Raw genomic sequence first — 25743 nt, forward strand, 5'->3', positions numbered from 1 at the left:
CTCTAATGGGGTAGACCATCCCGTTATAATAATACCTGTGAACATCTCAGAGAAAAGTACACAATTCAAATAAAGACTTACATGTCCAGATGCATTTTTGAGGGATAATAGGTTATTTATTCCATGCCGTCGAGACAGACTTCTTCAAGAACATCGGAAAAAGTGTGACGAACAGCAATCCTACACCAATCCTTAGTTAAACGTGCACAGGAAATACACAATTGCTAAATCTAGCATAAAATATAAGACACAGAATCACAGAATCATAGAATGGCCTGGGTTGAAAAGGACCACAATGATCATCCAGTTTCAACCCCCCTGCTGTGTGCAGGGTCACCAACCAGCAGACCAGGCTGCCCAGAGCCACATCCAGCCTGGCCTTGAATGCCTCCAGGGATGGGGCATCCACAGCATCCTTGGGCAAGACATGAGTAGAACTGACATGAATTCAAATTCAAATACACTGAATTTTAATAGCAATAATCAAATAAGTATCAACATAAGGGATTGTTTGTCATTATATCTTGAAGATATGATGTTGTAAACGGTAGTCACAGCACAGAACAGTTTTCATTTGAAGTAGGAGTCAATACATATTCTATACATATTCTATTTGGTCTGTGGGGAGGACTAGATTGGAAAACATACTTTCTTCCAGGATTTAGCTTGTACAACAATCTAAGTCACATATATGGGACTCTCTCTGCATAGTTAGGAATAGACTGTTGAAAAATGGATGCCCTGACTGGAGATAATTACTCTGGAAGGGAGGAAAGAGAAGAGCTTAAATTGAACTAACAGTGGGGGAAAAAAAAAAAAAAAAAGATTTACAGCTCAGCTTAATTAAAGTAAGAAGTAGGTAGAAGGCCACATGAAGTCTCCATTTCATAATAAAAAGACGATCCAGAACCATATAGGCAATTATTTTAATTAAACATTTGAGTCCACATGGTGCTAAAATAGCAATATATATGAGGAGTTACGGCTTTATTAAGTTTTCACAGCTGTCTTCATAGTCACTGGTGAACTACTGTTACTGGTACTTCACTATTAAATTATATTTTCACTGCAAATGTCCATTTTTAAACCACCACTTAAGATTAAATTTCAGAAAAAAAATATGAAGAATATAGCTGAAAAGAAAGCTTGGAAAACATTCCTGTTTTATTAAGGGTCGGATTTATTTTTCAACCTTAGCTCTGTTCTGTAGTATATCAGTGCCCAGTGCCTCAAAGATGTTCTCCTGTGTTCAGCTCTTTTTTCTATTGCTATTCTAAATCAGTAAAAACTGAAGTGCATAGCATTAAATATCGTATGCCTTATTCTACATTAGGAGGTGTTGAGTTTAAAGTAGTTATCACAATTCATCATCTTCTTATTTTCACTGGTTCTGCAAGCTTTGTTTACCTTTCTGTCTGGTACATTTCTGCTGTGGTTTAACCTGGCAGGCAGTTCTGTACCATGCAGGGACTCGGGGGGACAGGGAGAGAATTAGGCAAAAACAAAAGTAAAACTCATGGGTGGGGATAAAGACAGCTCAATAGAAAAGGGGTTGGAATTAGAGCAAACAGAAACAAAACAGAACAAAAAAAGTACAAAAAATAAGTGATACACAGCACAATGTCTTTCTACCCAGCAGCAGGGATGCCAGCTGAGCCCTGAACCCTGCTTTTGAAACCATGGTAGCTGGGTCCCTCAGGATGAGGAGCCAAGAAAGGAGACCAGAGCCAAATCTCTCTTGGGGTAACTGAACTGTGCTCACAGAATTTGTAACTAGGAATTTGTATTGCTGTAGTGCTTGCAGCCTCACTGCTTCTTAGGGGCAGGATGAGGGATGTCTCTGCTTGAAATACATCAATTTCTGGCTGGTGAGAGAGGCAGCTCATTTTAAGTCCTGCTCAGCTCCTGCAGGCTGCACTGGTTTTGCTTAGTACATGCTCTTGTTGAGTCTGTAGGAAAATGCAGATTTAAATAATGAACCAATACAATCTTCCTTGTGCAGGATTTGCACTTCCATGATGTACTGTCTTCATGCTCTCAGTGGTGTGAAATAGTGGGATAGAATCAAGGATTTCTGAGAATATTGTCAAGTACGCTGTCTCAAACAATACTTCTTCACTTTCAACTGCAGCATCCTGAGCACCTGTTGAAACACAGTGGATGGCTGAGAAGCCAATGAATAATAGGAGGAACAACAAAAAATAGTTTTGTTTTTGCTTTACTTGGTATTTTGCATGTGTGAGCCTACAATTAAAAATCATTTGTGGCAGGGATTGTGTACTTAAAGCATCAAACTTAAAAACAAAATTGAACTGATACGAATCAGAACCAAGCCTCCTGTAGAAGATTAGTTCAGTGGATAAAGGAATCTGCCAGTTTTCACAGTGACTGATGATCACAGAATAGCTGTATATGCTGATGCTGCAAATGCTGGAAGGCTCCATCACAGGAAATATAGGTTCATCACATAAGTGAAACAGAATAGGGGAACTTTTTCATAGCATTTCAGAAAACTGATGGCAAGTAACTACTTAGAATTTCAGACTCCTTTGAAATTCTTATGGCCTGTCTCCATAAAACAACTTTCTTACTGACCTGGAGATATGAAAAAACATGAAGCCTGTCACTGACTGCAGTTCCTCCAAAAGCTTTCTGGGCCACAGAATGTGACAAAGTAATTTCTTCTTCCAAAACTCTTATTTGTGCAAGAAACCCTCATGTAAATAACTATATTAAAGTTAATGGGTGAACTAATGAACATACATGCAAAGCCAGATCTCAGTATTTATCACTTCATATCCCTTGCCAGTTGCTCCTGAGACTATAGAAAGAAAAGACTTATTTTTTTACACTGGATATGGTGAGTCTATGTAACAGTATATCTATGTTTACTACTGCCCTTTGAAAAATTATGTTCATGTAACTGTTGGAAAATTATGGGGAATATTTTAATTGATCTAGAATATAATAATCTGACTTAGGCTTGTATATAAAATAATCTTCAAATTTGCATTAATAAAATATCATTCATACTCTCCTTTAAAAGTGTTCAGCTGATAATTCTTTTGCTGTGTAGCTGTTAAACAGGGAATGTTAGGGAGGACCCCTATGAAAAATAACTATTGGTAATGTCTTACATTTTCTCCATTATGTGTACAAAGGGAAAAAGTCCTAAAAAGTTACAAATCCAAACATTGTAATAGATTTATGTATTTCTTCCCCGTGACTTCTCATTGGAAAACAAGAAAAAAGCCAAACACATAATGTAAACAGTACACTAAGCAGAACTTAACAGGATCTGAGGGCATAACAGTCCACCTTCTGGACTGTTGAATACTAATGGTCTAACTTGCAGAGAGCAAGAAGTAACTAACAAAACAGTTCCAAACTCATACAGAGAATTACTAGATTCAGTGTAGGCTGAATAAATGTCATTGATGCATATCAACACAATTAACGGTACTGTTTATTGTCTGGCCCCATAAATGCATACAAGGATCGATTTTTTTTGTCTACAGAACACAATATTCTCAGGACTTTTCATCCCTGCTCAACCCTTAAGATGCCCTGGGCAAGTTATTCACTATAGTCCATTGTAAGTTAACTCATGGCTGTCTCCTTTCTCCATGTTACATCTTTTATAAGATAATAATTTTACAATTATTACAACTTTTTCTAAATATATTTCTACATCTAACACAGAAAAAGAAGTAAGTAACTGCTTGCTATTGCTTACCTTGAACATAAAAGCAAGTTAAATAATATTTAGTGCCTGCTGGAAGTTTCCTATGAAAACAACTACCTCTTGTGCCTGCAGCTGGAACTACCACTGAAAAGGCTAATTTTCATTTACTGTACTAGAATAAAATATATAAATACACATATGTGTGTGTGTGTGTGTGTGTGTATTATTTCAACACCGACAAATGCTAATAATATTGTTCTTTATACCACAAAGCAAATACTTATCTATGAATACTCATTTTCCACCTGTGGATTTAGAGCAAGCATAGAGCAAGTGAGGGAAAGGCTGGGTCTCCTGGGAGTCAACTAGGGCTCTCCCACTGCCCCAGCAGCTGGGAGCACTGGGGCAGTCCCAGCCTCAGTACTGCACACCTCCATGGGGCTGTGGGCCAGTCGAGGCCAGGCCACAAGTCAGTTTACGTAAAGAAGTTCTAAAACCACTTTTTTTTTTTTTTTTTAACTGCAGCTATGTTAAGTCAATTTCAAAACTAAGTTTACATCAAAAATCTGAAGGTAATTTTAAGTGAAAAAAAATAAGGATCTGGTAAGCGTAGAGTTTTATTTCTGGTCTGGAGACTTAGAATTTGAATTTACTTAATGTAGGTGGAATATAACAAACAATATCATGTTTAGAGAACAGATTTGGTGTCTTTCACCTACATACTGTGCAGATAATTGAATGTTTTTTCTGTTGTGTATTTTTTCATCTCTTTTTCTAAAGCCACATTTTCTAGGTAATTTTCCTTTGACTTCCCATTTCCTGCTCCAGGCACATTTTACACTACTTTTCCATGTATTGCGCTAGAGATTTTTACATGTTACTTTCATGTTACCATCTCCGAAGCAAAACCACAGTGGGTCAGAATGAAAGGTTATCTCCTGGTCCCTATACTCCAATGGAAAGTAGTAGAAGGCAAAAATACAGTTTCATTTGAGAGCTCCCATAGCCCTTCTTAATGTTCAGCATGATTTTTTTTTTTTTGCATCTCTGTTATAGGAGGAGAAGTTGAGTAGAAGTGTATGGAGAAATAAAGAACTGTACTTATGAATGCTTAAAGCATGAGAGAAGAAATGAGGAAGTGACATCTTCCAGCAAGCTGAACTATTAAGTACCGAAGTAGCTTCCAGTTCAAACTTGTTGTTTCAGGAAGTCTGAAAATTCTTCTCCATTTAGAATTGTTTTGCTGGTGTACTCTGTTCTAGTGTTTAGAATTGCTTACCCTTTAAAACGAGGATGACCGAATTTAGACACTTCAATTCACTAGCAAGTTCTTGGGTGGAAATTGCCTGATTCTAGAGGTACTAATTCTGCTTAAATTCTTTTCTGCTGAAAAAGATGTAAGTAAGTCTTGTATGAAAATCACCCACCTAGGGAACTAGAATGCAGTTATGAGGAAGAAAGCCAATAGCCATAACAAGAAGAAAGGGTAAATGGGTGTCTGAGGACGTATGACTACAGAAAGAGGTCTTGAAGGGCCTCAGACTCGGGGCTTGCAAACTGTGCAGAAGGAAACTGCTACGTGGTCCTTGTTTCTATTTTCAAGGAATAGGACATTGTGTTCAAAACTGCATCAAAGAAATATTTTCTCAAGGCAGAAAGAAGACTGCTTGGTTTCACATTGGTGCTTTCATCTTCTTCCCTGCTTCCCCACCCTGGTAGGTGAACATGTGCATGGGTGGAGTAGTGCCCTCCAGTGTTCTATATTCTCTTCTGCTGCCGTAGCAAAGCACAAATCTCTGCTGAGAAGCAGATGTAGACCACCCTGGCTGTTGTGTAGGTGTGGTATTCCCTGTTGTCCCAGCTGCATTCCTCATCCCACTCCCATCCTCCCAATGTCCGGACTCTTGTGCCAGGTTCATTTTTGCCGCATGTTCAGTACTAAATCTTCATGGTAGATAACACTCCTTCTGTGTATCCCTGTGCTGCTCCTTTTGTTCAACGCTGGCCACTAATTTGACTTTGCTTATCCCATCATTTTCTTCTTATAGAAATAAGCATAAAATGCCTTGATTACTGGGTTGCCACTCAATCCAGTAATGAGCAGCTATCTTTCCCTGATGAAGACCCACTAAACGGATGAAGTAGAAATCCAGCTGTCTACCTTCACTAGCATTTCATGAACCATTCCCTAATGATAAAAAGCAGGAAACAATGCAGACATCAAAAGACATACAAGTAAAATCTTCTGACGAGAATGGTTTCAGAAGGTTTACATGAAATACTGACAAAACTTTATACACCTTATCTTGTGTTGAAAGGAAATATATATAGAACCTCTGATAGTTGCTAGCTGCTTGCCTGATATTCTTTAGAGTAACAGTCTTATCACCACATATAGTAATTAATTTCCAATTATGTTTCATAATTAAAGACTTTTTTTTTCTTTTGAGTTCAGTTGTGGAACAAACTGATATAAAAGGTGAAATAGGATTTTCCTCTTCAACACAATTGTCTTCTAGTTTCATCTAAAGACTTTCTATTAAATCATATTGGCTGTTTTGACTTAAGTGATGATTCTACTAAAGGACTGAATTCTTCTGCGGAGTACTGTCCTTCATAACTATGCATCACTGAAGTGTTTCAATTGAAGAACTATATAACCAGCAAGATGGGAGCTGGTATCCCTGAAGGCAGAACAGATAGGTCATCCTTGTTATAACATCTCAAGCACATTATGAAGGTAGCAGAGCTATAAACATTTACCATTTTTAAAGACTTAGCATGGTGGTCTGTTAGGAGTGAATAGACTCTTTCTTTCCCTTCAAAGGCAGTACGGCAAATGAGGCCTAAGAGGGATATGTAGGACTGAAAACAAAGGATGTTTCTGTTTTTCTCTGAAATAAACCATGAAGCTGCTCTCATGCTTCAGATTTTGAGAAGAACATGTGATGTGTAGCCTGATCTGCCCGATATGCGGCATTCTTCAACTATAGATATGGTAGAATGAAATGTTTCTGTTTCTTAGAAGAAGAAACTGAGAAGAAATGTAGTATGAGAACAGGAATTAATTCCTGTTCTACTGGACTACAAGTCTTTGGTGAAATGTGACCCATACCATTAGATGATACATGTAGGCTCTGCAAGTAATGTCTCCTCTCTATTTCCATGGAAACTACAACAGTTACAAAGAGCACAATACCACTGTTTGGTAGAGCTAGTTCTCAGCTACAAAACACTCTTTTTCAACACAAGTTTGCTTCATCCCTCTATGTCAGGTGCCATTTTGTCAGAGTGCCCCTCTGCTGCCATCTGTCACATAGCAACAAAATGGAATGGAATACTGGTGGGAAGGTTCAACTTCTACTGCCATAGCACCAACATCATAAAATAAGGGCATTATTTTTGGAGCAATCTTCATATATGCTAAATCCTTTCATTACTTGTGCTGAAAATCCTAGTTATGGTGTGTGGACTGTTGGTGCTCCACAGAGTACTTTTGTGCAGTTTGTACAAAGATGACTCTTCACTAGCAGTCTCTTTTTCACCTGCTGAACTGTATTACAAGTCTGCAAGATATCCACACAATTACATAGCTGCAATAGTAATAGTGAATTGAAAAGTATCTCATAAGAACAGTTGTACCTGCAAATCTCCAATCTAGCACAAAATACTTAAATTTAAATTTGTCTAGTGCCAGAATCTGTGGAGGAGATTCAGAACAAAGAGATTATATGATGCTTCTCTGTAATAAACCTTTGGCTCAGGAAATTACTGAGCCAGAGATGTTATCTTTAAATTTAATAACCTTTTCTCCTTTGAATTCGTCTTGTTGTTCTTTGACTAATGAAAACTACTGGCATCAGCAGCATCCCATGGCAACTATTAAAATCCCTGTTTCAGTTGTGAACCCTTATCTCATCCCAAGACAAGCCAGAGAGATTGTGCAGCAAGAAGAAAAGTTTCCATGGCCTTTGGAGTTTCAGGTTTTGATGATCACTGTGACTGCAGAAGGAATCTGTGAACAACAACAACAAAAAAGGGCTGCTTTTATTTTCTTGTCTGCAACTATATTTTGTATATCCAGTGTTATTTCCAAGGTAAATCTTTCAACTTCCTCATTCCTGATCTGCCAGAGAAATAATTTATTGGCCTTTTCACCCCTTTCATATACAAGTGCACTTGAGTGTAGCAATTGCTTACAGATCTGATTCTCAGCCAGCTCATTATGTTCTTTCCAGAAACCATTTAGAAATTATCATACATTAAAAAAAATAATAATCCAGTAGGATATGTAATATAAGTGTTTCACCCTTAGGAAAATATGAGGAGTAACCACTTCTTGGCATCATGCCTTTCTTTTCCCTCTTTGTTACTCCTCCAGAAAAAGACTCTCCTACGTTTTTTCCACAAATTTTATTACACACTGTGTCAGAATTTTATCTTCTATAATTGCTTCCATCTGAAAGAGCCATGGTGTTTTTCTGAGCCTTTATTTCTTATTTTCCTCTTTTTCTTACTAAAAAAAAAAAAAAAAAGTTTTGCCTTTCCTCTGTTATTTAAGGGTAGGCTTCACTTTATATTTTAATTTACATTATAGATCAGATTCTATTACATTATTATGGGTCTGATTAGTTTGTGTCCTCAAATTCCACAGAAATGCTTGAAAAGAAGTCATATCTCCTTGGATGGGGAAATTTTTATTGTAGGCTACCTTTACTCACCCCCTTTGGGACAGGATGCATGCTGACAGCCACAGAAGTAAGAAGGCAGTGTGTTTGAAGGACAGTGTGCTCCAGCTACTCAGCAAATTGAGAGTATTTGAATGCTATGTTCGTACAACTTAGATAATGTCTGTTCCTATACTGCTGTATTCCAGGACTGATGCATAGTTGGTGCTATGGCAGGGAAGTCACAGAATGTCTACATCTAGCCTTCTTTTGCTTGTGAGCACAGTGTCTTTTTTTATTTTTTTCTCTTTTTGTTATTGTATGTATTGTAATTGCTGTTCACTCAGTGGTAAACTGAATTAATAACTCACAATCTGAATAAAAGTTGTTTAGAACAGATGTATATTTCTCTGTGTTGAGTGGAGGATGGAGACACACTCCAAGAAGTCTTTATTATCCTGCCATTCTTTCCGTGAATATTTGGCACTTCATTTCTGCCAAACAATTCACTTGCAGCACAGTGGAAAGCAGAAACAAACACGTATGTGTGCTAGCTATTCTAGTACAGTTCGAAAGTAAAACATAGAGGATGTCTAAGTACACAGGAACTTGAAGGCTGAAGTCCTTAGTAAGTGCAGCTTGATTTTCTTTTAAAAAGTCAGGATACATTGAGAACTATGTCCAACTGTCACAGCATGGATTTACAAAGGCACCTAGCTCAATGACTTTTCTTGGTTATGGCTAGTAGACAGTACAAAAAAGAGACAAATTATCATAAACACATCAACAATGTGTACGTATCTTAAAGACTTTATTTCAAACTAGCTTAAAAAACTAGCTTGAAACAATTTTGCTCTCTTAAGAATTTTAACTAATAAGCTGTAAAGTACTAACAAAAGCAAGAAAACTTGTGCTTTAATCTTTCAACAAAGACAAAACCCTAATGAAGTTTGAAGCTAACCTCAACCCAATAGACTTATCTATGATAAGATATGTTGCAGTGTAAATTGCTTATACAGGCACAAGTTTTTAGGGTGTATTTAAACTACATTACTTAAAGCAGTAAAATACATTTTCTTCTAACTTAGCTAGACTCCCGTGTTTTTTTAGATTAAGAAAATTAGAAGATAAGTTGGAAAAACCATACTTAAATTTGAAGAATTGTTTTCTTCTTCAAATATTTTTGCTTTCACTCTCAACATCTGTGCTGTTTATTTTCTGTTTTGTTTATTTACCATTTAATCAAAATCTTTGTAAGCATTGGAAGGACTATTAGTTAATGAAGCCAGATGACACATAGTGTGTACTTTTATAGTTCACAGAAAAACAGTAGGAACAAAAGAGAATTTGGGGTCTGCTGGTTTCATTGAGCAGTTCTTGTGTATTATATGGTAGCCATAAAGAATGAGTACTTCTAAAAGAACAGTTGTTTGCTTTTATTACATTCCCAAACCCACATTCAATTGGAGTAAGGCTGATCAAAGATTTTTTCAGAGCCACTAGCTTTGTCTCTTGAATAAGAGCTTTTCTGGACTACTACTGTGGAATATTATCAGCTGAGTTTGGGTCATGGGCAGAAAATGCAGTGTAATGACCTCTTATCTTCCTAGTTAGGGAATGAGTTGTTTAATTTTAAACTAACTGATTACACACCAGATTTCAAAGTAATTACAGAATGAAAAATCTTAATATTCAGAAGTTTGTATCTTATTGTAATTTACCTTTCATACCTGACACTACTACTAAAGTTACTACTGAGTTACTGAAATGTAACTGAAAGTCAAAATTGTTACACATTTGTGTGGGATTTGCAACACCAGCACATTTTAGTTGTATCTGAAACTATCAGCAATATGGAAAATTTGAGCAAAACATTTAACACTGCAAAGTTTCTGTGACAGAGAGCTTGAATGCCATTAAAATAAGCTTCTTTACTACTAAATTTGTTATGACAAATAACATACTAATAATATGATCCACCAGAGGGCACCAAGTAGACATATGGCAACCCAGCTCAGCTGAAGAAAAAAAAGGGGGGGGGGGGGACATAATTCACTCTAAAGCACACTGAAAATACATGCAAATGTCTTTGCTCATTGCTGGTGAGTTGGACTAGATGACCTTTAAGGCCCCCTTACAACTCTAAAGATTCTATGATGCCATGATTCTGTGATTCTGTGATCCCTGGGAGTACCTTTCAACTCAGAATATTCTATGAGTCTTTGATTGTCATCTATGATGTTTTTCTGTGGTGTGCAAAAACCTGAAATGCAGAATTCTGTAATCAGTGAATGCAAATGCATTTAGATTCAGTGACATTTTGTGCTTTGTAATCCAGCAATCTTGAAATAATCTTGTACAAGTATAAATTCAGTGTGCGAACACATCACGCCTGCAAGATTATTCTGAGGAGTTAATGCAGCCTGCAGAAAGACTATTCAGTGAATGAGTGTAGTGTATTTTCAGGCAAAAAGAAGATAGCAAGAACTGAGGGCAAGAACTTGTACTGAGCCCTCCTAACATGACTGTACTTATTAAATGTTCATACAACGTCTGCTTTCTGTTGTCAGTTTCAAGGCCCTGCTGAGCTGTGCTTCACTGTTATTGTCTGTTTTTCTTTTCCTAACACAGTTGCATGATCATCCTCCTCTGGAGCCCATTTGTTTGCCTTCCCACTTGTTCATATTCCCACAAACTTATCTGGAGCAATCTACAAGCCCAGTGTTCTTCTTGTTTTTTTTCTGTTAATTCTTCCTCTAAGATTAAATGCTATGCATTGTAATAAGAGAAGAATTAGTTTGTTGTACTTAGGGTGTTTTATATTGCCAGCAAAAAATGCATTTATTTTACAGCTTAAAGAAGCAAAGCAGCTTGAAACCTCTCTCTTCAGAAAACAGGCAGACAATCTCAAAATAACTAGAGCAGATCTACCATGAGAACTATGGACTTGGCCACTTCCTGCATGGTATGTGCCTTACACACAAATAAAAAATGTAAGCCAGGGGCCTTTGTACACAGATACAAAAGTACTTACAGGACTGAAGTTCAAGTGCTCTCGCTGTTGCATTTTGAAATCAATGCAGGATTTGATCTCAAAGGACTGCTGGTACGAGTTCTCAGATCTCTCTGTAGATCATAGCAGTAGTTCAAACTTTTAGGAGAGGAATAAGTTTCCATTTTCATCTGATGTTCTCAGAATTCTCCCACAGCCTATTCTTTTTTTTTTTCTTTCTTTCTTTTTTTTTTTTTTTTACCCTTTAAAAATCAGGATCTGGGATTCCACCTGACTTTGTAAGAGGTGTCTGTCTCAAGTCATATTACTGGAAGAGTATTGATAGGTGCTATGAGCGTTGGCAGTACTTATAATGAGATATTCTTATCTGTAAGGAAAGAAAACTAGAACTAGTTCCTGTGAGGGATTGAAAGGGGCAGGAGGAAAACAGGCAGATTTGAAGAACCATCAGCTAAAATGGTGACAATAAAAAATATTCGCTTTGTGATTAGGAGCCAACAGAGGTCCTAAAAGTAATGAACATAACAATTAATATATTGGTAACTCATATTCTCAAGTTTACATGCCTGTCAGTGACCGGTTTTCAATCAGAAATGTATATACAAGATGGTGAAAGACAGGAAATTCAAGCATCTGCTTCAGAAAATATTATGACAAACCATTTATTTTTCCCCTCTGCAAGATAAAAAGTATTGATTGTGAACTGTAACCTTTTGGAAATGAATTCAGTTCTCAGGATGAAAAGGTTGGACTCCACTAATGTAGTTATGTCAGTAGAAAGATAGACAGAAGGGCATTTTAATGAGCACAGATTATTTCTCAAACACTGCTGGGGAAAGGAGGAGATACATAGGAAAAGAGGATTGTAAAAGAATATATATATATTTTGCGTCCACTTGCATGCAAATTGCTGGCATGAATCTAAGACGCATCGCTGTTCTGGACACGGTGACTGTTGTTAACACTGGAAATGGCACCTATCTCTGTCAAACTGTCAGATCCTGAGCTGTTTCCTTGTCACTTTTCCCATGCCCTTTGTCTTGCACTTGGCTTTTAAGTCAATTCTTGAACATTCAGCAACCTGGGAGCAGACCCGCAGCAAAGTCAGCACGTGGTAGCATCCAGAACCAGCAAATGGTAAATTTAGAATAGAAACATAGAATCATGTAACTTGGAAGGGACCCTTAAAGGCAGTCTAGTCCATGTCCCCTGCAATGAACAGGGACACCTACAGCTTGACTGGGCTGCTCAGAGCCCGTCCAGCCTGACCTTGAGCGTCTTCAGGGATGGGGCATCCACCAACTCTGGGCAATCTGCTCCAGTACCCCACCAACCTCACTGGAGAAAACTTCTCAAATGTCCAACCTAAATCTCCCCTCTTTTAATTTGAGCCTATTTCCCCTCTATCACCACAGACCCTGCGAACGAGTCTGTCCCCTTCCTCCTTACAGCCCCCCTTTCGATACTGACAGGCCGCTCTCAGGTCTCCCCACAGCCTTCTCTTCTCCAGGCCGAACAGCCCAGCTCTCTCAGCCTGTCCTCACAGGAGTGTGGTTCCATCCTCTGGACCGTTTCTGTGGCACTTCTCTGGACGCACTCCTTCAGGCCCACATCTCTCCTGTACTGAGGACTCCGCATGTGGACTCCTCAGCAGTAAGAATTACCCAAAGCAAAACAGAACATAAGAACTAGCATTGCACATACGCGGAGAAAACGGCGGTGCCAAACAAACGCCGGCGGGCTGGGAAGCAGCGTGCTCTGACATTTTCAAACTTTTCTTCCATTACAGGGCACAAGAGGTCCAGCAGGCCCAACCCCGGCCCGGCCGCAGCGTCGAGCGGCACTGCCCGCCGCGGCTCCCCGCCCCGAGGCTCGGACAGCACAGCCCTCAGCCACCGCCCTCTTCTCCCACTGCCACGGCAGCGCCCCCGGGGAGGCGGGGCCAGCCCGAGCCACCCGCGTGGCCCCGCCCCCGTCACGTGGTCCGACACCCGCCGCTTCCGGGAGGAGGGTGTGGGATTGTCGCGCCGGTAAGTTTGTCGGAGCGGCGGCATGTCCGGCAACGGGATCGGCTACGGCGAGCAGGGCGGGGAGGTGGCGCCCGAGCTGGCGCAGGAGGCGGCGCCCACCACGGCCCCTTCGGTACCCGCGGCCTTTGGGCTCTTCAGCAGCGACACCAAGAAGTAAGGGGCCGGGCCGGGCCGGGTCGGGTCGGGCCGGGCGGGCGGCGGGGAGAGCGCGGCGGAGAGTGACCGTCTGCGTGGCCGTGGCCGTGGCCGTGGCCGTGGCCGTGGCCGTGGGCGGGGCGGCGGGAGTTGCGGGACGGCGCTTCGTGGAGCCGGGTGCCTCGTGCCGCGCTTCCGGGCCACCGCGCCCGACCCCCTGTAAGGCTGTGCTGTGGGTGTGTGGTTCCGTTTGGTTGCTGTCTGGAAAGGACAAGTGTACAATCCGTCATCGTTTTCAATGACCGGCTGTATTCACTCTTAAGTTTCGTTCTGCCTTAAAATGTTTCTGTTTTTTGGTGTTGTTTTCTTTTTTCTTTGAAAAAGTCATTGGAAGTATTTGTGGAAGCTGGAAGTGCAGCGGTCTGCTTTAAGGTGGGAGGGAGCCAGCAGCCAGGAGGTCTGTCAGAAATCAAAATGAGGAAATAAGGGTGGAAAGCCAGTCTGAATGCCATGGCACGGAAATCCTTTCCCTCCTTAAAGGAGAAGTGAGTTGGAAGGACAGACAGGATACGCAGAGGGATCAAATGGTTTGCCGGGTGGGAATGATATCTCACAACACATTGGAAATCTATTCCTAGAGCAACAAGTAGAAAGGACCACAAACTGAAGCCTCGCGCACATTAGGAAATCAATCATCAGTTCTTCAGTTTGATTGTTCTGCGCAAAGAGAGCATCTGTGCTTAGAAACCTCAACGGATGTGTTTTTTATGCCACAGTTAAGTAAACGACAGGGTGAAGCTCCTGTCACTGATGCTCCTTGGGTCAGCCATTGGTAGGCCTCAGCACTTTGCCACACAGCTGCACTCATCTTCCTTGTTGACCCAATGGTTGTTCTGTTGTAGTTAAAACGTTAAGTGATCTGCCACGGATGCCCCTGTGACTTGTGCACTGTGTCTGATGTATCTTATTTACACCCTTCTTTTTTTGTCCCTTTCCGTGGAAACAACTTTGTGCATTACTCTTTTTTAAATCATGGTTCTCATTCCTCTGTTCTGCGGAGGATAATACCCCTGATTGTTCTTCATGGCCATAATTCTATTTATAAACTCATTTCATCCTAGATTTCAGAATGCTTTGCAGGTTAAATATAGTGTTTTTCTAGCTGGAGAAACCAAAGTAATTTTACCAGAAGCTGCCCACTGGTTAGGGAAATACAGCTCCGGCATCCTGAGACTGTGTATATATGTGTGTATGGCTTTCTATGAATATGAAAGAGCCAGAGTAGTACAGGAGGTTGTGATGTGTGTACCTTATTAATTATTGTTTCAGGCTTGCTTCTGTAGTTAAAGGATGGGAGAGAAGATCCCTGAAGAAGAAGCTTGGGAAGAAAGCTTGTTTTTGTCTCTGTGGTCTTTGTAGCTGACCAACAAATCCTTGCTGAAAGTGGAAGTTAACCTTGATTTTGAGCCTGTGTGGTAAACTCTTAATCTGCATTGGATGTGTGAGGAATGAACACTGAAGGAGAGATTATGAAACTTGCAAAGTGTGAAAAAGGCCAACATTCTACAATCTGCAAGTGCAGATTGTTGTTAGAGAATCAGTCTGTCTGCATTGCTCTCAGTTTTGGGTAGCATGAAGAGCCTATGTTTCTTTTTCTCCTGCTAAAGCTTCCTTTTTTAGCTTTAGCGGTTCTGTGGTTCATTCATAAATTTTCAGTTCCAAATAGAATCTTTATTTAATGGGCATGGTATTTTCTCAGCATGTCAGTGTTGTGGTTTGATTGAGGCAGTACTGAAAGTGTTTCAGGGTCTTGAACTTCTCTCACGGAATCTTGCATTTGAATAAGTGGAATTGTGAGAAGATCAATGAAGATGATCTTTGAAATAGACAATTACTATATATATATATATATATATATATATATATATATATATATGTAACCACAAAGAAGTGGCTACTGATTGAATGTGCAATTATCACATTTCTTGCTATTTAATACATTGTATATGTCCAGTGCAATGAAAAAAGTCTGAGGTTGTCAAAGTAGAATATAGATCTGCCTCAGTCAGGTAACCATGTAAATATTCAGGACAAAGGAAGTGAGAAAAGATGGAAATTTTCTAAAGCTTTTTGTAAGAATTATCATTAAGTATAGTATATACGTAAGGAACTGTTTTCCTGCTTGCTAGTTTTGACTAAACTGAAACTGTTCTTGAATAAGAACTTAAGAACTTTCAACAAAGATGACGTTGGGGCTAGGTTTTACTCAGAGTATTGAATCCTGGCTGAAGTGACAAATGCAACTTGCTATTGGGCAGGTATCATTTATTGCTTAAAAAAAAAAGTCAAAAGAACACAAGATTGAACTTTTGATAATTAGATCATTTCAAATAAATGCCACATATCTGGAGGTGTTCAAGGCCCAGCTGTATGGGGCTCTGAGCAGCCTGGTCTGGTTCCTGATTAAGTGTCTGGTGTTGGAACAAGGTGATCTATAATGTCCCTTCCAACCCAAGCCACTCTGTGATTCTGTGAAATACGAAATATATCTGGCGCTCAGAGGATGGTATCTTTGCCTTTGTGCTCATCTTCTAAATATCTCAGTAACTAAGTAATTAAAACATTTTCTGTACCTGAGATGAATCAGTCTAGGCTGTGTGAAATGGACCCCACTGCATACATTTATGTGCCCCACAGTTCTGAAAAAGAACATGCATCAGGTTGTAGATTACCAGAATAATGGAGATGGCACATACTCTCAAAACAGGAGCGTTCAGGGGAAAAATTTTAAGAGCTGAGAGGTCAAGTAAGTCATAGGCCATGTGGACTGGTGGACCATAGACTTTTCCTCCATTGTCTAGATTGGTGGAGTTGATTGAGTAAGAACTGTTTAGGTAGAAGACTGTCAGAATCATCTCTGTAGCATGGATAGTTTCACAGAATGGTGAAAACCTGGAAGGGACCTTTGGAAGTCATCTGGTCCAACTTCTGCTACAAGCAGGGACACCCAGAGCAGGATGCCCAAGACCACATCCAGATGACTTTTGAAGATTTCTGAGGAGACTCCACAACTGCTCTGGGAAACCTGTGCAGGTGCTCCATAATCTGCACAACACAGAAGTGCTGCCTGGTATTCAGAGGTAACCTCCTGTGTTCTAGTTTGTACCCATTGCCTCTCATCCTCTACTGAGCACCGCTGGAAAGAGCCTCTTCATCTTCTTTGTGTCCTCCATTCAGGCATGTACAGACATGGAAGAGATCCTTCTTGAGCCTCCTCCAGGCTGAACAGCCTCAGCTCCCTCAGTCTGACCTCACAGGAAAGGTGTTCTAGTCCCTACATCATTTTTGTGACCCTCCATTTGTACTCCAGGGTGTCCACATCTCTTGTTGTGAGATAATGAGAGCTGGACACAGTGCTTTAGGTGTGGCTGCAGTAATGCTGAGTAGGCAGAAAATAGATGAATGGTGTCCCTTAGGGGTCCATCCTGTGAATCTGACACTTTTTATTATCTTTATTGGTAACCTAGATGGTGGAATCAAGTGCACCCTCAGCAGGTTTGGAAACTATACCAAGCTGAGTGCTGCAGTTAGAATCATAGAATATCTTGAGTTGGAAGGGACAGGCATAGAAAGACACAGAGCTTGTTGCATTGAGTCCAGAGGAGACCACAAAGATTATCAGAGGGCTGGAGCATCTCTCGTGTGAAGGAAGTTTGAAGGAGTTGGGCTTGTTTATCTCGGAGAAGAGAAGGCTCCGAAAGACCTAATTGTGGCCTTCCAGTACCTAAAAGAAGTTTATAAACAAGACAGGGACCAACTTTTTATATGGGCAGATAGTGTTAGTTTAAAGCCATTCCCCTTCCTCATAAGTGAGGGTATATTTAGATTATATACTGGGGGATCTTTTTTACTCAGGGTGGTGAGGCACTGGCACAGGCTGCCCAGATAAGCTGTGGGTGCTCCATCTGCAGAGGCATTCACGACCAGGATGGATGAGGCCCTGTGTAGTCTGATACGGTGGTTGGTAACCCTGCCCATGACAGTGTCTGAACTGTGTGTTTTTAAGGACTTTTCAAGCCAAGCCATTTTTGTGATTCTATGTTTGTGTGAAGGATTGCTTCACTTAACCTGCTGCCAGTATTTTGTCTAACACAGCCTGCTAGCCTGTTAGCCTTCTCAGCAGCAAGGGCACGCTGCTGACTCATATTCAACTTGGTGTCCACCAAAACCATGAGGCCCTTGCCTGCAGAGCATCTTCCCTGCTGTCTGGCACTCATCATGTGCATCAGCCGCTACCCCCAGTTTCATGTCATCCTTGAATCGCTGAGACTGCCCTCTGCCCCGTTGTTCAAATTGTTAATGAAGATGTTAATCAGGACCCAATATTGACTCTGGAAGTACAACTAACTGTACTTTACACCACTAATCACTCCCCGCCCACGTCCAGCCATTCAGCCAGTTTCTGATCCACCTTATTGATTCCTCACCCAGCCCATACCTCAACAATTTCTCTATGAAGATCTTATGGGAGGACAGCATCAAAGGCCTTACTGAAGTCCAGGAAGACGATATTCGCCTGCTGCGCAGTCATGCAGATGTAGTTTGATGCAGATCACCACAGTTAATGGGATACTTTTATCCTTACAGTATGTAGTGTTGCTGTATGTAAAAGGCTAAAAAGTCTAACCGCTTTCCAATTTTAAAGAAAAAACAGAATTAGTATCCAGAATCCACATTAGTTGAGTGTGCTACACTGATGCTATTACTGCCTACTCCTGTTAATTCCAGGTGTGTAGAGGATTTTAATGTATATTAATTGCTTTGTAATATAAAAATGCAATAATGTTAGGTTCCTTGAGGCCACGTGAATTCAACAGTGTAACTAGCTGTTGCTTTATCTGAATCGAATATGAGAAATTACAAGTAAGCCCTATGAGTAACATCAGCAGCTCATAATTGTAGTATTGAAACAGATGGCAAAATTTGTAACAGCCATTTTGAACTTAACTGATTTGTATCTTTAAGCTATATTCCTGCCACTCAAAATACAAGTGTAGTTTATTAGAGACTTTTTCCTGCAGATCTGTATTAAGCATTTGGTTGAACTATTCATTGGGAAACTCAGCAGGGGTGCATACCCATTTTTTGTTTTCTGCTGAGATTTGCAAGCTTGTTTTGGAGAGAGTTGATCTAAGGTGGTGATTTCATTAAGGTACTCATTCCCCAGTTCCCTGTGCACAAGACTTTTCCAAGTTCATCAAAGCTAAAAACTTGCTTTCAACAGCTGCCAGAGGTGTTCTTGGAGTCTTCAGTTGATCTAGTTTTACCTTGGCATATCCTGTTCAACCAGTCATGGAAAGCTTATATAAACTTCTGTTTATGAAATTCTTAGTCCAGGCCTAATACTTAAACTTGATGCATGCAGCAGCTCATTGGCAAAGTCCACTGTCCTTTCCCATCTGTTATAATGGCACTTTGCCCACTGCTATGGTGATACCTCAGTAGGATGCACAAGCCAGTGAAGAGGAATGGTTTGGTTGAAATGGCAACTCTAGAAGATAAAATCTGATCCCTGTAGTCAGTACAACAGTACAACAAGGAACTAAATGCAGAATATGAAAAGAAACAGTATTGCAGAGCAATTCCTCAGTTTAAATTGGTCAGATCTGATGGAAAGTGACACACAGTGAATATGTTCTTATTTCCATGCTCTTGGCACGCATGAGAATATAAGCAATGAGCTGTTGATTTGCTGTGATTCTCTGTAATGTAGTGACTGATTTTTTTTTTTAATATATTTTTAAGCCCTGGGTTGTTGTTGGTGTTGGTTTTGTTTTGTTTTGTTTTTTCCAGAAGGGTGAGCTTAAGGTCTTGACAGTGGTTTCTAAATATTTACTGTACTTATGTACATATTTGCTGTAGATGGTATGATCTGCCTTGTGAATGACATTAAAAATCCTTTTCAGTAGCATTGTTATAAGGCTGATGCTTGCAAAAGAAAAAAAGTTCTGCTTTTCTGAAGATTATCCTTGCCTATGTTCCCTCTTCTTCCTAGTAGTTTTCTTGAGAAAACTAGAATTCCTTCGTTAAATGGTTCTGGTGTTCTGGTAGAATATGAGGAGTGGTACATTATAATGCTCTTAAGCAGTGTATGTGAAATTTGGCATATATCCATGAATATACTGACACTTGTAGATTCTGTCAGTGACAACACCGTCCTTTTTACAGGTGTCTTTAAAGGAAGCCTTAGTGTTTTCAGGAATGCTGGAAATACTACTTCTTTTGAAGTAGTAGTCTTTTGACTTTTGAAGTCTTTTGAAATGTAGTTTATTCACTGAAGTTGGTGGTAGCAGCATCTTCTGGATGTTCCTGCGCTGATTTGCTCAAGCATAGATCAAGTAGCAGCATAGCTCAACAGCAATGAGTGGGAAACATGTATTAATTTTGTGTTTTTCTGTATTTTTGCTTACCAAGGATGAGGCTACCTATACTGTCTAATGACGTGCTCTGAGAAGCTACTGGCAAAATAGTCATTTAATGAGTTAATTATCTTGGTCGTCTAACTGCAACCTGCCTTGTTCTTCTATGTGATGCTCAGACATGCATGGTAGTGTTTTTCCTTGTCTCTTTAGCCTACATTTTAAAACTACAAAATACACAATTCAGGAGTGTTTTTTTTTTTTTTTTTTTTTTTTTTTTTTTTTCCAGATTAAAAAGAAAGTTAGGTGAGGCTGAAAAGGAAATAGGTGATTTCTCATTTCATCATTTCTTTTTAAATCACGGTATAATTGACTTGTCTCCCTTAAAATAAAAGTTGAATTCTAAGGTGGGATTATGAACTAAAAATACAGTGTTATAATGAGAGAGGGTGGCAATACTGGATAGCACCACAAGATGTCATTCAAACAGTTTGTGCTATAGAATGGAATGCTCACAGTGAAACACAGACTTCTTAATTTCCTGCTGGAAAAAAAGAACCCAAATCAGCAGCAGAATAAACTCAAATCATAGTGTCTGTTCACTTCTGTTTTCCATGTCTTATGGCTTTGAAATCAATTTGTGGTTCTCTTACAAGTGTTGTATTCAGGCTTGTTCAGGCAATTGCATAAACTCTAGACTAGAGTAAACGAATTTGTTTTAAGGATTTTACAGTGCGTGTAGACTGAAAGGGGAGGGGGGAGAGAGAACCCTGATTTTTATGGAGTAAAGAGTGTTAAGGTACTTCTTGAACTCCAGTAGTTCAGGGCAGTGCCCACTGCTCTGGGCAGCTTGTTCCGTGTCCACCACCGACTGGAGCAGAACCATTTCCTAACAACACCCCCTGACCTTCCCCTGATGGAGCTCCATGCCATTCCCTCAGGTCCTGTTGCTGTCACCAGAGAGTATAGGCTTCTCAGCCTCCTCTGCTCTGGGCCAAACAATCCAAGGGACTTCAGCTGCTCCTCATTAGTGTTACCCTTCAGACCCTTTACCATCTTTGTAGCCCTCCTTTGGACACTCTCTAACAGCTTTATGTCCTTCTTATATCGTGACACCCAAACCTTATCCAGTGCTGGATGTGAGGCTGCACAGAGCAGTGTGTGGCAACCCTTCCCCTCTTGCACCTATGGAGGAATAACCACATTCATCACTATACAGGCTAGGGGATGACCTGCTGGAGAAGAGTACTGTAGGAAAGAACCTGAGTATTCTGGTGGACAGCAAGTTGGCCTTGAACCAGCAGGTGCCCTTGTGCCCAAGAAACCCAATGGTATCCTGAGATGCTGTCTTGATCCAGTTATAGGAGCGAGAGGAGGTTCTTTTAATATATGTATACCTGGCAGCAAGATTAAGACACAACAGGTCAAGTGTTTGCATGACCAGCTGATTACAAATCCTAGTCACTAAAGGAGATGGGGAGGTGAAGACAGACGATAGGAAAGAGATAGGAAATAAAAGCAAGTAGTCTTTGTAGAAAGCAGGAAAGTCACCACCACCGTCTTCCACCAGTAGATACTCCTGGTCACTCCCTTATGAAGACAAACATCTTCAAAGAAATGCTTTCAAATGTAAAATTGTCCACAAAGTGATGTTGATGGCCACGGGGTGACACCCACCGCTCACCTCCTGGATAAGTCAGAGTCTTATCACAAAAAATGCCTCAGAAAGTGAGCTCTGAGCCAAGAAGAAAGAAGGGTTTAGAAAGGGGCATTAAAAAGAGTGGTCAGCAGGTAGAGGGGAAGGAACCCTTCCCTCAATGCTGTCCTGGTAAGGTCACATTTAGAATACTGTGTCCAATTCTGGGCTCCCCAGTTCAAAAAAGCTGGGGATCTCCTAGGAGAAGTCCAGCTGAGAGCAACAAGGTGGTGGGGGGCCTGGAGCATCTTCTGTGCAAGGAAAGGCTGAGTCACCTGGGTCTGTTCAGCCTGGGGAAAAGAAGACTAAGGACTGTTCTGATTAATGTTCATAAGCATCCAAAAGCAGGTGGGAGGCAAATGGATGTGGCCAGGCTCTTCTTGGTAGTGTTCAGTGGTAGAACAAGGAGTAGTGGCCTAAAACTTGAACATAGGAGGTTTCATACTAGCACGCAGAAGAACTTGTTTATGCTAAGGTTGAGAGCACTGGAACAGGTTGCCCAGAGAGATTGTGAAGATTACTTCTATAGAGATATTCAAGACCACCCTGGGTGCTTATGCTTTAGCAGGGGATTTTGGCTTGATGATCTCTTGAGGTACTTTTCTTCCTCAAAGACTTCCATAGGAATTAATTACTGTAGAAGTGCCAAGGCCAGATAGGTTGCTCTGTCAGTATGCATTTTCTGCTTCAAACCTGGTAAAATTCGTATAATTTTCAACTTGATCTTGGAACTGCAGATAAAATAAATCTTAGTGGATGAGTCATTGTTTCATTGCTATTTGGACTTCAGTTGCAGTTCTGGTATTTAAGAAACTTCTGCTTTACGTGGAAGTCTTATAATTACTGAGTTACTTACTACAGTACTAGGATATGTTAGAAATGTAGTGCATAGTAATTTATGGATATTACATTATGGTATTGCTAGATGAGAGTAAGAAATATAATAAATATCTGTCAACGGTGTGGATTAAGTGTTATTTTAACAGCAGTTGTTGGGGATAAATAGGTGAAGTGGCAAGTTATTTTCTACAGATCATGATTCAGCATTCTGTGGCAGATTAAATAGTTATTGCTCCTAATATTTTGTGATTGTTCCTTTAAGAAAAGCTGAGGGAGAGGTCCAGATTTATCACTGGCATAGCTGATTTATACCTTGGTGATGTACAGATATACCTACCTTTTTGATGTGGGTTGCTTTTTTATTTTTTTTTTATTTTTTTATTTTTTTGCTATGGTAAAGTTGGATGATGTTGCTCAGCAGAATCTGAAATCCAAGTTTCAATTTAGGCAAGAGGTCAGTTTTTGTCACTACATGTTCAGTAGCAAGAGTAAGGAATATGGCATACACTGAGTAGTTCTTTAGGTGCTCTAATTGGAATGGAGAATAATGGGGTCAGGTTCTTTTGCAGCTGAGTCCCACATCTTGCTCTGTTGCTCAGCTCTGTCTTAAAGTCCAGGCAGTTAAAGTATTTTATCATTGTGTTCTCTTGAATATCAAGCTCAAGGCTTACTGGCTTTTATTTTGGGATGTGAGGGTAGTCGTTGTTTTTTTTCTCCCTGTGATTATTTTATATGCAGAAGGCTCATGAAAGAAAGCGAGAACTGGAAAAATAAATCTGACTGGTAGTTTTCTTATTTCCTTTCTTGAAGTAGCATCTAGAAAATTAGTCCTGACCTGTAGACCTGTCATAAATATATCCTGGCTATATCTCTATTATAGCGAAAATGTTGCAAAGACATAAAAAGAGAGCAGTGCTTTGAAGTGGAAAGACAAATTATCTATCTTAAAGGCTACAGTCAGAAAACTTGCAAAGATCAGAAGAAAAATAGAAATCCTTTTCTACTTAACGTGGTCACTCTGAATCTCTAGTCAAATTACTGGATTGAGGAGTAGAACTGCGGTGAAAGTTACAAAGGTAGCTGATTACTGCTTTGTTATTACATTGATACTAAATAAAAAGAAAACTATACCTTTTTCGGTAGGTGCTATAAAGGTTGTATTTCATAGGTTGTTCTTATGCTGTGAATGTTGTATTTCATAGCCTGTTTGTCTTCTGTGTGTCTATTTCTGATTAAAGTCACACACTGATGCTCTCAAAACCATGCAACTTCTTAGGACAGTAGGAAATGTGTTATATAGAGTTTAAGATGTAAGACTACAGATGAGGGAAACCACTTTGCTTTCTTAGATATGGTGGTTGTCAGACTTATGGGATTCTTGTTTTTGTCTGTTCCCTGAGAAGATGAGAAAAAAAGAGGGGGGTGGAGGGTAGGGAAGGTCATTTCACTGCTTCCTACTGTTGGGAAGGAAAATGGACTTAGAGATTATATCTTTACTCTGGAAGTTTCTTTCTTTGTACCTACTTCTGCTGGGATGAATGCTGTCCTGCTTCATATAGGTAGGTATTATCCATAAACTATCACATTTGGCTTCTTTAAATCTAGTTTTGGCTGCTGAAGTAATAAAGTTCAGTTACCTGCAGCGTGTAGTGCACTGTAGGCTACAGTAACCCTCCAACTTCTAGCAGGAAGAGGCAAAAATACTGATGCAACTGAGTGGTTGCTTTGCACTTTCCTAAGCTCCTGGCAGGTTTATGTAAATGATAAAGACATTATTTGTCTAGTGTTGTGCACTGAAGAATTGTCACTTCAGAGTAACTAATGAGCATAGAAACATTATAAGGATTATATTTATTTTGTGAGTTTTTTCTTCTTTGTTTTTTTGATGGATTTTACTTAAGAATTGAAATTCCCTTAAATCTTCTTAGTGTTCAGAAGATGAAAATACTGGTGTTCTGTACAACCTGCTGTGAAAGACTGAAATACATTTGTCCTTAAACATTGTTAGAATCTTCTGATAAGAGCTGTTTTTGGAGGGAAATGACCTTTGAAATCTACATAGGATATTTGTTTCTAGAAGTTAAAACAGCAAGGGAGTGAGTATCCTGTTACATAACAAGACTGTAAGATTTTATTTTTTTTTTAGTAGACTTCAGTCTCCGCAGGCAAGCTTGGCTGAGTGCAGTTGGCTTTTTTTTTTTTCTTTTTAAATACTATACTTTAAAGAATGGAACGAAATTCTACAGTGCTGGATAAAATAGTGGAAGTTTCATGCACTATTAAATCTGCTTTTAAAGTGGGAAACTTTGAAGTTACACTGAAACCGTACATAAGTATTGAGGAAAAAAGGCTTGCTGCTGACGATCCTTACGAATACATGGCTCAATATTTTGCTCTGTAAGTATCTAATGCCTACTAATCCTGAATTACTGTTTGTGATAGAAAAGTAGTTTGTTTTTTTTAAAGAGGTTTTTAAAAAATCATCAGTTACTCTAGAAATTAACTTCCAAACGGATTTACCAAGAACTTACTGTTCTACTTTTCTTGGGGTTTTTTTCCCCCGTGCTGCTTTTTCTCTTCGAAAAGCAAATACTTGCTTTAATGTCTCTGAGATATATCTTTCCTATTAACTCTTCAAAATGTTTTTGTTGGTAATACAATAGAATATTTTCTATTAGCAATTAGAAATGCATTTCATCATTAATTACTTTTTCTCCTGTCTTCACGTTTGAAATTCACTTTTTAGTCTTCTCTGTTCACTACAGTAGTTATTTATACTTAGCTGTTTCTGTCATTCCCAAATTCTGTCAGTGAGTTGTCAGCTTGTGTTTATGCTTTTCCTTCATTTCTGCTACTTGGTTTTCGAAGTCCAGTCACTGCCTGCACGTTTCCTACTTTCTGTTTGGAAATTTTGTTGACATATTCCTAAGTCAACTTTTTCGATAATATTTTAGCTAGATAAGTATAGACCTAAACTTGAATTTTACACACTTGGTCTGAAGTCACATTCATTCAACATTTTTCTTTATTATTTGGTCAGATCTCAATTTTTTTTCTTTTTCTTTTCCTTTTTTTTTTTTTTTTTTGGTTGGTTATGCCTGAAACATCCTCCTACCAATTATGTGCACTAAACACTATAACTAAATAACGATTTAGTTGTCTTATTATGTGTTATACCCTTTGCTGGTATCTTGATCTCAATTTTTGCACGATCATGTGAGACAGGAGAAGGAAGATGGAAGTGGTAGCACAGAACTA

At 39.6% G+C, this 25743-nt stretch overlaps 1 protein-coding gene and 1 long non-coding RNA gene across 4 annotated transcripts in view; one reads left to right on the forward strand and one right to left on the reverse strand.

Annotated features, from left to right (window-relative positions):
- Positions 1-94: 94 nt before the first annotated feature.
- On the reverse strand, positions 95-13239 carry LOC121108557. Its single transcript, XR_005843164.2, has 4 exons — positions 13070-13239; positions 11387-11478; positions 6885-7700; positions 95-2143 (listed from the first exon to the last, which is right to left on the reverse strand). It is a non-coding gene; the product is annotated as an uncharacterized LOC121108557 (long non-coding RNA).
- Positions 13240-13346: 107 nt separating this feature from the next.
- Positions 13347-25743, forward strand: part of AP3B1 (adaptor related protein complex 3 beta 1 subunit) — a 162198-nt gene continuing 149801 nt past the window's right edge. For 2 of the 3 annotated variants that reach the window (XM_015277631.4, XM_015277632.4), the window contains exon 1: positions 24643-24882. In XM_015277631.4, coding sequence (XP_015133117.2) covers positions 24713-24882 — 170 coding nt within the window. In that variant the 5' untranslated portion in view covers positions 24643-24712. Of the gene's footprint in view, positions 13549-24642; positions 24883-25743 lie in introns of those variants that run through there. The other variant, XM_003642955.6, reaches the window with a different exon arrangement.

Source organism: Gallus gallus, chromosome Z (assembly GCF_016699485.2).
Source record: "Gallus gallus isolate bGalGal1 chromosome Z, bGalGal1.mat.broiler.GRCg7b, whole genome shotgun sequence".
Lineage (NCBI taxonomy): Eukaryota > Metazoa > Chordata > Aves > Galliformes > Phasianidae > Gallus > Gallus gallus.